This window comes from Xenopus laevis, chromosome 8S (assembly GCF_017654675.1).
Source record: "Xenopus laevis strain J_2021 chromosome 8S, Xenopus_laevis_v10.1, whole genome shotgun sequence".
NCBI classification, from domain to species: Eukaryota; Metazoa; Chordata; class Amphibia; order Anura; family Pipidae; genus Xenopus; species Xenopus laevis.
Window position 1 is genome coordinate 73,352,106 of NC_054386.1, and position 18,288 is coordinate 73,370,393.

Here is an 18,288-nt window from a genome sequence, read left to right on the forward strand (position 1 = left end):
AGCACACATCAAAAAATCATTGGGACTTCTCCCATTGACTTATATGCAACCTCGACAGGTCTGAGATGCCGGATTTTCTGATTGTTTTCCATCCTCGGGTTTAATAAATTCAGAAAAATTCTGAATAAACAAAAATATAATGTATGATTTCAAGGCTTAGCAACACCTGCAAATTTGTACATAGGTGAAGCCCAAGGGATGAATGAAGAACACTTAAGGGCTCTTACTCACGAGCGGTTGTAGCTGCGCTCCCCTCCGTTTTTCTGCGTTCAGCATGAAAAATGCAGCATGTTGCATCTCAACCTGCGTTCGGCGCCTACACGCGCCTGTGTGAGTACAGCCCCATTGGAAAAAATGTAATGCATCTATTCCTGCGCTCCCCTGCGGCTGAACGCAGAAAAACGGAGCGCAGCTACAACCGCTCGTGAGTAAGAGCTCTTAGACTGCGTGAATTATAATTACAGTATCAGCTGTAGCGAGCATTTAACCACAGAAATATGTTATAATAATTTTATACATACCATAATATATATATAAACTAATACCAAAGAGAACCAAAATGCATTGGTAGCTGCAAAATGTATTTTCTTCTAAGCCATGAATATAGTTTAAGATTTATTGGGGTATTTTTGGATAATTTTATTAATCGGTTCACTGAGATGCAAGATTTCTGCACATAAGAAACAACAGAATTTAACTGTTTTAACCTGGTGAGCACCTTCTAGTTGAAAAAGGATATCAGTCAGGAAAAGGTTAAATTAAATAAAATTCGGACTGCTGCTAACATGCCAGGAAACACTGATAAATCCCCAATTAGACCTTTGATAAACCCCCTACTGGTTATATTGAATCAACAAACTTTTGCACAAGCTAAGCATTTATGGCACCTCAAGTCATTGGCACTGTGTTACTAAAATATATATCTGCAGTAAAAGACACTTATGTTATATCACAGTTTTGAAGAATCATTGGTAGGCGTTTTTCAAACACAAATGGTCTTCATAATAGTTAACAATTTAAAAAGCAAGTTTTAAGAGGTGGACCATGGTTACAAGTATAGTGGTTTACTGAATGAAAAGTATTTACTTAAAGTGACATTTTGCACAACAAATTGTCATTAGTGATAGGTCTTTTGACGTGAATTTGCCAAAACCCTTTTTTCCAGCAATGTGCACACTAAACCAGCCCACTCTGCATGTGTATGTGAAGTTGGTAAGGCTGGTAGTAGATAGCTGGTTGTCCTTGAGCAATGTAGTAATTGCTGAAGTTCCTGTCACTCATATAAGGAGCAGGCTGGTAAAAGCATGTAACATTTGCTGTATTTGGGATGATGTTCTGCTCTCCTAGGACTTTCAAAGCTAGAATAGTAATCATGTTAAGAGTTTGTCTTCGCTCGTGACTCATGAGACAGACTGTGCTTTCATTCACCACTGAACGGAGTGTCATTAAGTAATCATACTTGCTTTTCTCTTCTCCAATGAAATGGTTGCGCAGATAAGATTCTATCTTTCTTTGCTGTTCTGTCACATCTGAAAAGTCGATGAAAAATCTAGAGCACATGTAACGTTCCAGGGATTTGATTTCTGCTTCACTTGCAGGCTTGAAATCACGAACCAGCAGGTTGCTGTATTTAAGAAGGCCCCCACCTCTGATTTCCTCAGGATTTCTTGTTGCAATAAGCTTGCATCTCAAATGCTCCATGGCTTCCATAAAGTCACCATACATACTCTCTGCAACAACAGTAGGATGTGACTCTTGCTTTAGTTCATTTTTATCATCTGTGTAAACACTTAGAATTGAATCTAGTATTATCTGGAAGGAATCAACACTAAATTCAAATTGCCTTCTGAGAGAATTGACAAATTTAAGTTCAACATTTTTCCCACTGTTATTTGATAAAGAAATTAGACTCCAGCGATCATGGTCAGTAGAAACCTTAACCATCTTTTGGACGTACGCCTCCTTCATAGTTAGGGCGGTGATCTTTTCCTTGTTAACACATTTAGGTAAGAAATCTAGAAGAGAATCCAAGACAATCTCTTTAACAGTCTGGAATTCCTGCTCCCCTGGAAGTTCTACACCAAAAATGATGTCTAGATCTTTGCAACTCGTTCCATTTTGTTTTATTAGAATGTGACTTGCTGTAGATCCATTCAGACGAATGTCCTTAACAATGATTTTCTTTTTCAGTAGTTGTTCTTTCACAAGATGTATAATATCTTTTGGCTTCACCTCCATTGTTGGAAAGTTTCCTCTCCCATGAATAGGTATAACCTCTGTCAACACCTGATCAAGAATGATAATCTGATCCCAGGTTAGATTACTGAATCGGCAGTCTGGACACTCAGTCATGGTGGGCAGTCAGTAGTATAACTGCAGAAATTATTAAAAAAAAAAAAAAAAAACAGACAAGTTTACAGATGGAATAATATTTCTTTTGATTTGCATCTCTATCAGTAGTTAACACATTAACACACAATATTCATTATAATATGGAAAAATAGAAAACCTGACTGACAAATATATAATTATACAAATAGACAGGTGGTAAATATGTTTTCAGAATTGTAATTATTAATGCAAGCTTTCAAGACTCTGAGGGTCTGAATTATTAACATTTGATATTGAGTTTTATACTGCAAATCGAGGTTTTCTGTGCTAAGACTCACAGATGTGAATTAGGGTTTCCTAAAACTTGAAAGTCTGAGATTTATTAAGAGCAAGAAGCTTGAATGTAAAAAAGTGGCCTCTTATAGCTAGAGAGTTCATGTAGAAGTCAATGGCAGTTGTACTAGCAAAATGTTTGTGAACATTGGTAGACATTTGTAGCAATCAAGTTTTTGAGATTTATGTTTTTTAATAAATAAGTGCACATTTCAGTTCGATGAATTTTCAAGTTTTTTTAATTAAAAAACACAAAGTTTACAAATTCAAACTTTGATAAATAGGCCTCCCCAAGTCATACCCCAAATACAATGTCCCTTCATGCCATACTGCCTCCTCATTTGTTAGATCTAGATGAAAATGTCTTCTAGAAAAAAATTCTATATTCTGCAACAAAGTCGGACTACACAATTTTTTTTTTTTAATAAAAAATGGTAGTATGACCCTTTAAAGTATCACTACTGCATCTTTTTGAATGTCTTTCCGTCAGTCTCTGACTAGATTTGCCTGTGTTTTATAATTAAATCATTTAAACTGCAGAACAATTGCTTGGTAATCAGAGTCAATAAAGTGGAAATTGTTTTAGAGTTCACACAGACAGTTATTGAATCCAAAGCACCTACTTGATCAGATTAATATTATCTAATCTAAAGCATCTGGTTGATCAAATTTCAACAAAACAAAAAAAAGCCCAACATCTTTGCTGTTTACTTACACTTTTTTGCTGTCGTATTTACTGCATTCACTACCAACTGTATTAGTCTAACAGTCTAAATTCACATATGATTAGTATCTAATCGGTTATAGTAGAACTGACAGCAAAACAATAAAAGGTTTCCTCATATAAATCTAAGAAGCAGTGATTATAAATCTGTACAGCAACGGTTCTCTATTAGGTAGTGATACAGCCTAGATTACAAATGTAATAGAATGACTCTACCAAGGTACTTTCTGTGTTTGCCCTGGAAGTTAAACTTCTCCAAAATTCTGTTTTTGAGGAGCACCAGAATAAAATCCGTGAGGTTAGGACAAGAATACACTCTAAATCTTTCTGTATCTAATGCTAAATCAGTTATTTTCTTCATTGTATACAATAGAGGAATCAGAGTTCCCAGGTTTACTTCATAGCTGCACTATTGGCTCAACTCAATTTAGTCAGTGCTGACTCAGGATATGATTCATAAAGCTTTAATAAAAATTAATGTTAAGAAGGCACCAGGGCCAGACGGCAAACACCCCCGCATTCTGAGAGAGCTTAGTTCAGTTTTAGACCAGCCCCTATTTCTGATTTTCTCCGATTTTGCTTTCATCTGGTATGGTACCTATGGATTGGAGAAAAGATGATGCAGTTCCAATATTTAAAAAGGGATTACAATCCCAGCCTGGCCAGTAAATTTGGATCTGTGGTGGGCAAATTGTTTGAAGGCTTGTTAAGGGATCACATTCAAAATTTTGTCCTAGTGAATGGTATTATGAGTAGCAATCAGCTTGGTTTTATGAAGGATAGTCCATGTCAGACACATTTGATTTGCTTTTTATAATGAGGTAAGTAAGATGCTGGACAGTGGGGGAGCAGTAGGTGTGATCAATTTGTATTCTGCCAAAGCATTTGATACCATGCCCCACAAACTACTGCTTTCTAAGCAAAGGGCTGTTGGGCTTAATGAAGTTGTTGCACATGGATAGGAAACTGGCTATATGATCGGGTACAGAGGATGGTTGTTAAAGGCCCCATTTAGAATATGCTGTACAGCTTTGGTCTCCAGTGCTCAAACAGTACATTATTGAATTAGAGAGGGTACAGAGAAGGGCAACTAAGCTGGTAAAAGGTATGGGAAATCTTAGCTATGAGGAAAGACTGGCCAAATTGGGGTTGTTCATGCTGCAGAAGAGGCGCTTAAGGGGTGATAACTATGTATAAAAATATAAGGGGGTCATATAATAATCTCTCTTATGCTTTTTTTTACCAGTAAATCTTTCCAGATGACATGAGGTCACCCATGCCGTTTAGAAGAAAGGAGGTTCGGCCTAAATATCCGGAAGAGTTTTTTTTTTTACAGTGAGAGCTGTGAAGATGTGAAATTCTCTCCCTGAATCAGTTGTAAAGGCTGATACATTAGATATCTTTAAAAAGGGGTTGGATGGCTTTTTAGCATGTGAGGGAATACAGGGTTATGAAAGAAAGCTTGTAGTAGAAGTTGATCCAGAGACTAGTCTGGTTGCCATTTTGGAGTCAGGATGGAATTTTTTCCCCCTCTGACGCAAATTGGAGAGGCTTTTAATGTTTTTTTTTTTTTGCCTTCCTCTGGATCAAATAGCAGTTAGGCAGGTTAAAATAGGGTTGAGAATTTGAACTTGATGGACGTGTGTCTTTTTTCAACTTAACTTACTAAGTACCTATGTAATAGAGAATGAATTAATTGAGCCTCAAAACCACTAATGTAATCATGTCAAAAATTAACACTGCGCACTTCACACCCACACTAGTGGTATTAATGCAATAAGTTACACCACTTGCTGACTAATAATAATGAGATTGTTCTTACAAGATGAGCCAAACTATGATGTCTTCTGACTAGACCAAAATCAATATAGCGTTAGCACAATGATCCTGAGTTATGTTGTGCACAGGCAAACCTTGTGCAAACAATAGCATTTAACAACATTTGAATGCTACACATCTCATTTCAACCAATGTGCAGACTGTAATTGTTTTTTTTTTAATCAGTACAAAGAATAGCAAAACCCTTAATGCCACGGGGATAAGCTTGCACAGTTACAATTTAAATGGCTTGACATTCATTTATAAGCCTTAATGCTGTGTCTGGAAGATTAATAGACTGCAGCTTTAATCAGAAACCATTCATAACAAGATAACTCAATAAATGCATGGCCATGTTTCACAAGTAAATAATATTTTAATTCTCAGAGTTCAAAAAAGAATGAAATTTCACTTACAGTGGATGGTTTTGTCGCAGGAAGATTAATAACAGGGTTATCAGCAAGATGACTCATTGGATCTTTCAGAGAACACATAAATCCTCATGATGCCACTTACAAAAAGCCACCTGAAGAAGTTGAAAAGGAGAAAATAGAAACAAGAAGTATCTCAGATGCGTAATTAATTGGCTAATTAATATGCAAGAGTTAGGGGGAAAAAAAATTGATTGGATAATCTTGATTTTTCTTAAACAATGTATAATACCTGAAATATTTCCACGTTTTGCCTCGAGAGAATGATTTCGGGAAACTGAGACAACAATTCGCTGGCGAAAAATCTGCTGCATCAAAAAAATTTATTGCGTGTTAAAATTATTTGGATGCCCATTGATTTTGATGCATTTGAACCAAATAGTCATGTGTATAAAAATTGTAGATTACGTCAAAACTGACGCACATTAAAATTATTTTGACGCATGTCAAAATTATTTTGATGCCCATTGATTTTAATGTGTTTTGCAAATTTCACACAGATTTGCCTATCACTACTTACTGTATAACATTACTTGTCAAGGCCAATTCCATAAGTCAATAGTAGGCAAGAAACACAATCAAGCATCAAATTATATTATAGAATATATATTGGTGAATACATATTTGTCCACATGTTAAACCAGCCTGCATTCATAAGGGGGCTCACTGATCCAAACAGAATAGTCATTCTGTTGAGTAACTGATTACAGATTGCACCAAAACAATCTTATACTCCAATAGCAGGTAAGAGGGGAAAAGTGATATTGTGCCCCAGAAGTAGAAAAGCATAAGTACAGTTTCCCATGTATTTCAATAATTGTGATTTTTTTTTTGTAGGGAGTTCAAGTTATCTTTAACATAATGTAAAAGGTAGAATTCTGAGACAATCTTGAGTTGGTGTTTTTCTGTTTGCTACTAGGCCTTAGGCAAATATCACTATCTAGAATTACAGGCATAAAAGAGAGCTAAACTTGTTTTCCTTATTAAAGCATTATGAGAGTGTTGCATTTAGTCTTATTTTAGAATCAGTTCATCTTTCCACTGAAGCCATATTTGCAGTGTGACATTTAACTAGCAATATTGATTTTTCTGCCCAACGCATTTCACTTTGGTTTTCCTACAATACTCCTGGCTGTATTCCCAACAACAGAGGCTGAAATATTTCAGGTATTTTTTTCACAGGGGAACCAAATGCAGTAGTGATGAACTAGTCATTATGATCTTTATGATTCTATTGCCTCGTGTTTTATACATTCTTTGCATGGTATTCTATAATGTAATGAGCTCAGTTTAATGTATTTGCACATTGCATTTATTATTCAGCTATAGTTTTTAAAAATATGTAGAGCTATTTTTCTATATGAGCTTTTTTTCTTTATGGTTTTACTCAAATTTGCATATAAACATCACCCAAGTATGTAACTTTAATCAATATCACAACGTCCTAATATGGATTGTTAAAGTTTATATATTTTTAATACACCACTTCTGGTGCTCCGTTTTTTATCTATGGATTTGATCCGAAGGGGGCGGAAATTACGTGCAGCACGGAGGTGAGTGTCTGAGAGATGTGATATGCTCCCCTTACCTGGATGGATACTATTGTCACAACGTCCTAATAGTTCTGCCATTATAAAGTTCAGTTTAAAACTTACAACACTACAGTTTTTTTAACACTAATTCGATCTTATTTTATTGGCCAATAAAAATAATAATAATTTTGAGAAGTCATCCAGGTGTCCTCCCATCCAATGCCTACCTGTAAATAGAGTCCTGCAGTGGGTAGGGTACCTGCAAAGCCTTTTGCAGATACCAATGGAACTTCATTGCACGCAAGCTGGCATCTGATTACTTAATGCAGTTCACAGAGCTGCTGAACAGGGGGCACCTGCGGAATACCCACAAATAATTCAGGATTGGGCAGAAAAGACCACATATCTTGAGTATGTGGAGGACTGCAGGTACCCATCTAGAAAGCTGGGAGCAGCTTAAAAATAAAAGCTCCCCGGTGTTCTCTGCAATGTTGCTTCCAGTGCCAAGACTGTGCTATACCAAAATAATGATGTAAATTATGGTTTACAGTTGCATTTGGCAGGGAGCAGGGTGGATTTAAAAAGGGACTTCTTTGGGCGGGTTCCAATAGGGAGAGATGACAGAAACAATGCGGGTTCAGGATGGATTGCTAAAGAGCAGGTCTAGGCCAGGTGCAAGTCTGTAAAAACAAACCCACAGAGGACTCCACCTGTAAATGCCTAAGCTAATTACTAACTTACATGGAAGCTACAGTATGGATGCTCTTCAGTTACTGAACATCATTGGGGTATCTTGCATGCATATCTTCATGCAATTGTCCCCATGAAATAGCTTGCAAAGGTGCTGCTGTGATAAATCCCTGTCAGAATTATTCTGCACTATCACGGGGAGATGTTAGATTACACTGAGATAAACTGTTAGAAATAGTAACACATAATACACTGCTTAACACAGCACTATGTCTCGAAATTTTTCAAAAGGCGTTGGCCAAGCATTAACCATTGTTGCACCAATAATACAGTACAGAAATATTTTGTGCTAAATAAGTTTCTTAATTCTCAGTATTTTTCATGTCAGAACATTATCCAAGCGCTCCCTGAAAGAAACCACTCGACAGTGTGTGGCAGATGTAATAGATAGATAACTAGAGGCTTATATATAGAACAACTGACAGCAGGAGATGCAGCCCAGAATATAACTACAGTATTTCATTAAATATTCAGTTGTGTGGAAATGTATCCACTGAAAGCAATAAAAGGCTTTTCCAATTACTTCCCATGTGTCCAGTTTAAAGCACAAATTGATTGCTTAATTTAAATATTTTTTTCTTCCCCTTCCTCTTGTGCAATTTGCATATGTACAGTATATAAGTAAGGGGAAGAGAGGTACAGATATTTCATCTATTATTTGTAAACCTGTTATCAACAATGCTACGAATTACGGAAAGGTTGTCTTCCATAGACTTCATTTCATCTTCATTTTTTCTCTGTAATAAAAAAAAGTACCTTGTACTTTATCCAAACTAATAATTAATCCTTAATGGAAGCAAAACCAGCCTATTGTTTTTTTTAATGTTTAAATTATTTTCTAATAGGTATGAAGATCCAAATTACTGTATGGAAAGATACATTATTTGGAAAGGCCCAAATACCTCCTCCACCAGAAGTATACAGTATTACTCCAAGTAAGCTTAAAGGAAAAGTAACACCAAAAAATGTAAGTGTTTTAAAGTAATGAAAATATCATGTACTGTTGCCCTGCACTGGTAAAACTGATCTGTTTGCTTCAGAAACACTACTATACTGTATAGTTCATATAAACAAGCTGCTGTGGAACAATGGTGGAAATTGAAAAACGGCTATATGGCACAGGTTAACTAATGCATAACAGATAACACCATTAGAGAGACAGAGCTTATTTGCTATCTGCTGTATAACCTGAGCCTTTTCTCCTTTGAATTGCTGCCCCCATTGCTACACAGCAGTTTATTTATATAAACAATAGTAGTGTTTCTTAAGCAAACACAGCAATTTTACAAGTGCAGGGCAACACTGCATTACATTTTCATTACTTTAAAACACTTTTATTTTTAGACGTTACTGTTCCTTTAAATATGTATGTTTCAAAATATTGTTGGGGAAGTGTTTGCTTCTAGTCTAGTAATTTATAGCAACCAATCAACAGTATCTCATAGATTTAAGTCTAAAGCAACCAGACTTTCAATTTTTTTTATAAACACTTCACCAGTCACCCAAGGGGCTTGTTCAGTTCAACTAAGTGGTAGGGAATTCCCTGGCTTTAAGGGTAGTACAATTACAGAAATCCAATCACAATGGTTCCATGACCCTCATAGAGTCAGGTGTTAATTTTTCAACATACATGACCGGAAGTGTGAATTGTTGTGAAACTGCCATGATTAGGATATCAATGCAGCATTGTAAGTTGATTACAAGTGGTGTTGCAGGTCTCCTCCTCTGTTCAGGGATGGTTTCTCCAGTTGGCATAAATGGCTTCGTTCACACCTCTACTGTCTTCTCAGCCCAAATTATGCACATTGAAGTCTTCAAAGTGTCCCTTTTCCTTTAGATCTAGATAAACTACTTAGTCTTGTCCTGAGGAGTTTGCCCTCCTATGCTTGACCATTCTCTTACTGAGCAGTTGTTTATTCATCCAAATGAATAGATCCAAGTGGTCTTCACTACACTGGACAGCATTAACCACAATATTTTTCAAGTGTTTAATAAAGTGTTGGGTCTTTTTGGTGTACCAACGTCTGTCTCAGAATGTTTCTTGGTTGCAATGCTGCTTTGACCTCCTTACTGCGATTTCCCAACAATTCACACACATTGAAATATGAACACCTGACTCTATGGGGCATATTTATTATGCTGTGTTCAATAGAATTTGCAGAAAAAATGGTGTAAAAAGATGGGTAAAATAAATTGTGAATTTATCAAGCTGTGTGTAATTTTACACCATGTGAAGGCCAGATTTGCCGATATTTGACGTTTTTCATTGCTTCGGGCGGAAGTCATTCTAATAAAAAAACTTTAAAAAGTTACACCATTTTTTACACGGCGAAGTTTGGTGATTTGGTTTTTTACACAGCATAATAAATAAGCCCCAATGAGGACATTGTGACTACATTACACTTTCACACATCTGTGAATTTCATCAACTGAATAAGAATTTATTTGCCAGGCGCGAATCTGCAGTGAATTTGCACGATTCGCCGCCAGCAAATAAATTCGTGAAACGCCTGCGAAAATTTGGCCGAAAAAATTCGCCGGTGTCAAAGCAAATTTTCGCCAGCGTCGAAAAAAAAAGGACAAAAACGAGACGCCGGTGCCGTTTCGCAAATTTTTCGCCGTTTTGAGCAAAATTTTTATACGTTTTTTCCTTTTAATAAATGTTTGTAATAATGTTGTTATATTGGAGGACAGTTAGATGAGTAGCAATAGTGGAATATGTTGATTATAACATGAAAAAAACTTTGGGAAACATCTCCATTCCAGAGAACGAATATAGTTGGGCATGATATGCTAATACAAGTTATTTGTGACAGAATGTATAAATTCAAGCACTTGGTTTAGTTATCCCATGTATGGGATCCATTATCCAGAAACCCGTTATCTAGAAAGCTCCGAATTAGACACAGGAGTCTCCCATAGACTCCATTTTATCCAAATAATCCAAATTTCTAAAAATGATTGCCTTTTTCTCTGTAATAATCAAACAGTACCTTGCACTTGATACCAACTAAGATATAATTAATCCTTATTGGAAGCAAACCCAGTCTATTGGGTTTATTTAATATTTACGTGATTTTTTAGTAGTCTTTAGGCATGAAGATCCAAATTACGGAAAGATCAGTTATCTGGAAACCCCAAGGTCCAGATCATTCTGGATAACAGGTCCAATACCTGTACAAACAAAGAAGCACTCTTTAATATACATGTGTCCATATGAGTTTAACATTTATGGGCAAGTGCCACTAGTACTGTGTAGTGATGGGCCAATTTGCGCCGTTTCGCTTTGCCGAAAAATTCGTGAATTTCGCGTGAAATTCGCGAAACGGCGAAAAATCTTGTTTTTGACGCCGGCGCCCGTTTTCTCGACGCCGGCGCCCGTTTTTCGCGCCGGCGCCCGTTTTTCGCGCCGGCGCCCGTTTTTGACGCCGAATTTTCGCGGGCGTTTTGCGAATTTATTCACTGGGCGCGAATTCGCGCCTGGCGAATAAATTCGCCCATCACTAGTACTGTGCAAATGATTCTGCAAAAAATGTCTTTTCAGACATTAAACTTAAAGAGCAAATCTCTGAAACAATGTGGGAAGTTCTGTAGAGCTGAGCAGTTGATAAAGTACTGGACCTGGCTTGCATTTTGTACTTAGGGAGATATGATCACCTATTTAAATCTACTTCATTTCTCTCAGTTCTGCAATGCTTTATGACTGATGTTCTAGCTAAATAAGTGCATTCTTTCACATTCATTGAAGTTCCATTCTGAACTCCACTGTTTACCTCAATGTGGGATTTTAAAACTTAACAAGATGAATTAGCTGAGAGACTGAGATAAGAAAGCTTAGGCAAAGGAAACAAAACCCTGGCAGTTTAACAACACGTCATTTAAAGAGAATTAGAAAAAAGAGCAATAATTGAAAAAAGAAGAAATCTAAAGTGATAGTATCTCATTAATAGTTCATTATCAAGGATACTCTTGAGAGAAATACTTTATTTCAGCTGATTTGAAGAATGCATATCAGGGAAAGATAATGTGGGTTTTATAAGTACCAAGTCGTTAATTAACTCAAATTATTGCAAACGCCAGGCATGCAAAGATTTACTTTTCTAATGCAACAGCCAGTGTGAATGACTGCCCTATCCTTTAATACATCTCTACTGCATATTTACTAAATGAAAAGACATAGAATTGCTCCTCTAATTTCACACTTCAGTGATCACAAGAAAACGGTCTACTAATATCAGATGGGCCAAACTGGTATTAATCTTTTCCATGGTAGGTATCTAATTTAATTGTAATTAATACTGCTTCTGTTCTACTGGATGCTTGGCATGTTTATACGATTTTGGAGCAGGATCCACTGTTTGTGCAATAACAGCAGGCTCATTTACATTGTGGGTAATACACTTTCATAATATTTGTCATCATTAACAGAAGCTGTAGTGCAAAATGTAATCTGTACAGCAGCAGCAGGGGAGAGCAGTTCCCGGAAAACTTACTCACATAAAAATCCAATAGAAAAAAAAAACTTCTGATTTCCTTATCTTTCAGGTTTAAGGTACATAATTTCAACCTTATCCAACCATTTAAGGTGAAAAATATTGTGCAAAGCCATACATGTAAAATATTTTTAAGATACAGTGACATGGCATAATATGATGCTAATAACTCATGATTTGACTTTAGCAAAATAATACCATTTAATATATTTTTTGTATTAGGCTCTGACACATGGGCTGTATTTTCAGCCAGTATGTTTCAGAACCTGCATGTTGCTGTAGAGGTTGCCATGCATATCTCCCAACTGTCCCATTTTCAGAGGGACAGTCCCTCTTTTGACAGCTCAACCTGCAATCCCTCATTTGTACTGGAAAGTCACGGTTTTCTCAGCACTGAACAGCCAGAAAAAGAAACAAAGTTTCTAACTTAATTGGCTTTTGGCAGAGAGCCCAGAACAGCCACAGCTGCAGATAAGATACTTTAGAAACAATTTTGAGATAAGCAAATAAGTAATTGTAACAATATAAGATAACAAGTCTTTTGGGAGATGTTAGACTCACATCTTAAAAGGCAATTCACCTTCCTTAGTAAAACTGTAATAACTGGAAGAAAAAAAAACACAAAATATGTTCAAACTTTCATAACCTGAAAAAATTGTAAAATGAACAGGGCAATTAGGGGTGTGGCCAAAAAATGGGCATGGTCAAAAATGTTCAACTTTTATGTCCCCCTTTTTATTTCCAAAATGTTGGAAGGTATGTGCCATTTACTTGTTACTAGTTGTGACAGGCAGATTTAGGCTTAAAAAAATACCACTGGAGAATATGTTCTGTTCACAATGAGCCTAAAATAGTGTACAGTTTCCTGCTACAATAAAACACTATAGAAATCACTATATGATTTAGCTTGTTTTATGGTCCTAATAAGGCATAAATCATAAGAAATGAGATTAGAATCCGCTTCTCGTAGCTGCCTACAAATAGATATTGTTTCCAGTATGGCAATTCTCACAAACTAGCATAGTCTGATCCATTATGAAAATAAGAACCTTATTTTTAAGCAGCAACACTAAACAGTATACTTATAAATCCCCGAGTGCAGCATTAACCTCTTTTAAGACATATGGAAGTGATGGGCAAATTTCTCCTGTTTCTCTTTGACAAAAAATTTACAAATTTCCTGCAAAAAAATTCATGAAACGCAAATTCTGATGCCGGCAACTATTTTGACGCCCATTAAAGTCAATGGGCGCCTTTAATTGTCGCAAGCAGCAAAAATCTTTTGACGCCGGAAATGTTTACATTGGCTGCAAAATTCGCCCATCACTAATATGGATCTTGACTCCTGTGAGATACAGTTTGCTTAGCTAAGATAAATGAACTCTGACGTGCCTGTATTTTGTTGGAATGAAAGGAAAACATGAGTACAGTGAAATATACTTCTACACTTAAGCAAAAAAAACCTATGATCAGATTTTTTCAATTATATTTGTTTTAAAACTCTTTATTTGGTTGCCAGCATCCGCTTAAATGACTGTTTCCCAAAATTACTTGTGAGATTTGCACCTGTTTACACTACAGAAATGCAGAAAGGAGATGTGTGTGATTAGGTTTGAGCTCATGGGTCAAGTTTAGAAGCTTTGAGTTACATGTGAGGCTGGTTACAAATCCATTATATAATAGCAGCTAAAATGATGAACACCCTGTTCCCTGCAATATCCTTGTATGATGTGGAGATTAATCATAAGTCTCACACTGGGAACATCCAGCACTAACATAAAAGACAGTGAAGGCCATCAAGTCCAGAGTAATTATCTCCTTCAAGAGCATTCCATGTAGCCCAGCAACTCAATGAGCACCTGCTCCTTAAAAAAAACATTGCTTTGAAGACTTCTGAAGCAGAAATGAGAAAAGAAAAATAAGTAATTGTGCACAAAACTGAACAATCTGATAAAGAGCATCTGCTTTTGAGTGGGTGTATATCACACTTTTGCTCTAAGTGTCCTTGTATATAAAACATTGATGTAAATGGAGCAAAACAGAGCAAGTGTAATGCCAGAAAAATGTAAACACAGAGAGTGTGTGTAAGCGTGTGTAAAACACCACAACATTAAGTGAACGTCATACATTCAGTTAATGAATAAAATGCCTTTGTATTGTGTGCTTGACAACATACCCAGACAGTAACAACGTTTATATTGCAAAGCTTGAAAACTAGAAAGCAAGAGAAAAGCTAGAAGATCAGTCAAAATCCTAAGCATACAGATCGAATGAATTCCTAAATAAATGTAGTCGTCTTGTAAATAATACGTGGTTGTTTATCAGAGGTCGAATTTTAGTTACCATATGTGAATTGTTTTTAACTCTAATAAATTCGAATGTACTCACAACTTGAATGGGAAGTTATTTTTGAAAAAAACGTGAATGTCTAAAATTCGATTGAATAAGAACGACCCGAAAATTTGAATCGAGTTTTCCTCCGAAAAAAAAAACCTTGAATGTCAGGAAGGCTATTAACATCTTCAAACGGTTAAATGGACCTCTGCCATTGGCTTGTGCATGAACTTGTGCAGGGTCAAGGTGTGATCTCACATTGACCAAAAAAAACTATTTGAAAAAAATCTGTCCTTAAATCTATTCTGGTCTGAGCAGCACAAACAAGCATTATAAAGGAGAGCTACCCATCTCTCAGTAGGAAGAGGTTAATTACTATAAGGGTGGTGGCAGACGAGACTACTGGGGGAGATTAGTCGCCCAGCGACAAATCGTCTCTTCTTCGGGAGACTTATCTCCCCTAAAGTCCTTCTTGCTGGCTAGAATGTAAATCACCGGCGGGATGGCACTCAGATAGCTGGTGGGAAAAAAGATTTGCCTTCCCCGACATTTAGGGGAGATTAGTCGCCCGATAAAGAGGCTGGCTAATCTCCCCCCAGTAGCCTTGTCTGCCACCACCAGCACTAAGGTGTTCTCTTCCCTGTCTATGGCTCAAACCCAGGAAGTAAACAAACCAGGTACAGTACTAACGGTCTGTGCGATGCAAAGCCCAAGGGCAACTGTTACAACAATTTTATCCTGTATGTCACTCAAGATACTTCCTAGTTTGTATAACAACTTCTTTAATACATTTTATATTTGCTACCAGAAAAAGTGTACATACATTACACACTGTAGCTTGAAACCTTTCACAATCAGGAGTCCAAAGGAGACGTTTTCTGCAAATAAAATATCTGAGTACTTAGGAATAATAGGTATTCTATATGTTATAAAATGACCTACTTTGTCTAAAGAAAAAGAATGAGATGAAATTTTATACAGATTACCCTTCCTTAGCCAAAGGGCTCACTGCCTCTCTTTGTGCTCATGGGAGACAATTCAGTGAAACAGATACACCTCTCAGAAGAAAAGAAGGGGAATAATTACTTTTACTTGTGGTATATCTGATCTCTTTAAAAAGAATGCACAAAAAAAATGTGCATGCATAATTCCCTAAAAAAAGAGCACCCCAGCTGCCATCAAACTACAGCTCCCAACTTCCACTGAGACCAGAAGGTTATCAAGAGCCACAGGCTCAACCATCCAAACAAAGCAATACAGTTTTGGGCAGTTGATTTTGATTTTAGGATACGTGGAAGGAGACTGATTGAACCCAACAGCATCTAAACAAACCTACTGGTACTTTATGAAATAAATACAACCCTCCCTGCTTCTCATAGTAAAGACAGGTCTTGGATACAACTTCTCTCTTTCTCCCTTTTGGGTTCAACCTAGTATTGGCATTTGCACTAACATCTACACTAACAGTCACAATCTTGGCTCTTATAGAGACAGAAGCTGGCACAAGCTGGGATCTTATAGGGACAGAGGATGGCACAAGTTGGGATCTTATACGGACGGAGTTTGGCACAGACTGGGCTCTTATAGAGACAAAGCCTGGAACATGCTGGGTTCTTATAGAGACAGAGGCTGGCACAAGCTGGGATCTTATAGGCAATGGAATTTGGCACAGACTGGGCTCTTATAGAGACAAAGCCTGGCACATGCTGGGCTCTTATAAAGAGACAGAGGCTGGCACAGGCTGGGATCTTATAGGGATGGAATTTGGCACAGGCTGGGATCTTATAGGGATGGAATTTGGCACAGGCTGGGATCTTATAGAGACAAAGTCTGGCACAAGCTGGGCTCTTATAGAGACAGAGAATGGCACAAACTGGGATCTTATAGGTACGGAATTTGGCACATGCTGGGATCTTATAGAGACAAAGTCTGGCACAAGCTGGGCTCTTATAGAGACAGAGAATGGCACAAACTGGGATCTTATAGGTACGGAATTTGGCACATGCTGGGATCTTATAGAGACAAAGTCTGGCACAAGCTGGGCTCTTATAGAGACAGAGGATGGCACAAGTTGGGATCTTATAGGCGATGGAATTTGGCACAGACTGGACTCTTATAAAGAGACAGAGGCTGGCACAGGCTGGGATCTTATAGGGACGGAATTTGGCACAGGCTGGGATCTTATAGAGACAAAGTCTGGCACATGCTGGATTCTTATAGAGACAGAGGCTGGCACAAGCTGGGATCTTATAGGGACAGAGTTTGGCACAGGCTGGGATCTTATAGAGACAAAGTCTGGCACAAGCTGAACTCATAGATAGAAAGATGATGAACATTGCCCAGCAGTTTTCTGTATCCCAAATGAAAACAGCAATGTACTGAGCCAGTATTAATGGGGCACCCCCACCCTTATATTAACGGGACATTATGAACGTAAAGCTGCATAACCCGCACAGCTCTAAATAACCCATTACTTCTATTCCGAGGAAGATAAAACGCTTGATTGATCTATATGAAATGAAGCAGACGTTATAGCCAGAGCTGAGCCTCCCGCAGAGGGAACAGTACAATGTAGCGCAACATTCTCACGGGATCCAGAGGGTCGGTGACATGTGCGCAGTGGTATAACGATTGCGCCTCTGTATAGTAACAGTCACGTGCTGAATAACAAGAAATAGCGGATGACTTACGTCTAACGTTTGCCATTTGCAGGTGAAGGACTGTTAATTCAGTATTAATGTTTCCCCCAAGTAAGTGCAAATAACGGGATCTTGTCACTCACCGGCCAGTGCCGCAGTCTCTCACATACAGTCCCGGGCGTGACTTCACCGGGAGGAGTAGCAGAACGATGCGCTTAAGTGGAGTCTTTATTGGTGCTTCGGGTTGTTCAGCGTCGCCAAGTATTAGAAGAGTCTCCGTCTGCAGATAACGTGCTGCTGAACTAGCACTCCCGCCCCCTCCCTTCAGCTTTTTCTACCTCATTTGCCTTTTAGCGTAAGCCCGTCTCCATGACGACGTGACGTCACTGACTTAAGGTGGCACCGGCCAGGGTAGCAGCGAGATGTAGGGACGTTATGAGTCAGAGGAATTGCAAAGGTTGTAGGGGGGGGGTATATTAGGGAAACCATCAGAGGTTACTTGAGTGCAAAGTGAAAGAGACAAAGAAAACAGAATTAAAAGCATAGGGAGATAAAGGAGGAAAGGAAAGCAGCAACGTAACAGTAATAAGTCTGAAGATGAGGAAGAAGGAAGTGTGGAATGCAGAGTTAAAGGAACAGTTCAGTTTAAAAATAAAAACTGGGTAAATAGATAGGCTGTGCAAAATAAAAATGTTTCTAATATAGTTAGTTAGCCACAAATGCAGTAACGTAACTAGAGGGGGGCGGGACCTGGCGCGGGACATGCAGCCGGCCCCCCGCCCCCCTCCGTACGCCCAGAAAATCAGTGGCACGCGAGCTGCCGGGGGGCCCTGAGGGGGTGCGGGCCCTGGCAACCCCTACTCCCCCAGTAGTTACGCCACTGCACAAATGTAATGTATAAAG

The 18,288-nt window shown here is 37.9% G+C and overlaps 1 protein-coding gene across 1 annotated transcript; it reads right to left on the bottom strand.

Annotated features, from left to right (window-relative positions):
* Positions 1-366: 366 nt before the first annotated feature.
* On the bottom strand, positions 367-18,014 carry tent5d.S (terminal nucleotidyltransferase 5D S homeolog). Its single transcript, XM_018233068.2, has 3 exons — positions 17,529-18,014; positions 5,623-5,732; positions 367-2,373 (listed from the first exon to the last, which is right to left on the bottom strand). The coding sequence occupies exon 3, from the start codon at positions 2,350-2,352 to the stop codon at positions 1,177-1,179; it is 1,176 nt and encodes a 391-aa protein (XP_018088557.1). The 5' UTR covers positions 2,353-2,373; positions 5,623-5,732; positions 17,529-18,014; the 3' UTR covers positions 367-1,176.
* Between the last annotated feature and the right edge of the window lie 274 nt (positions 18,015-18,288).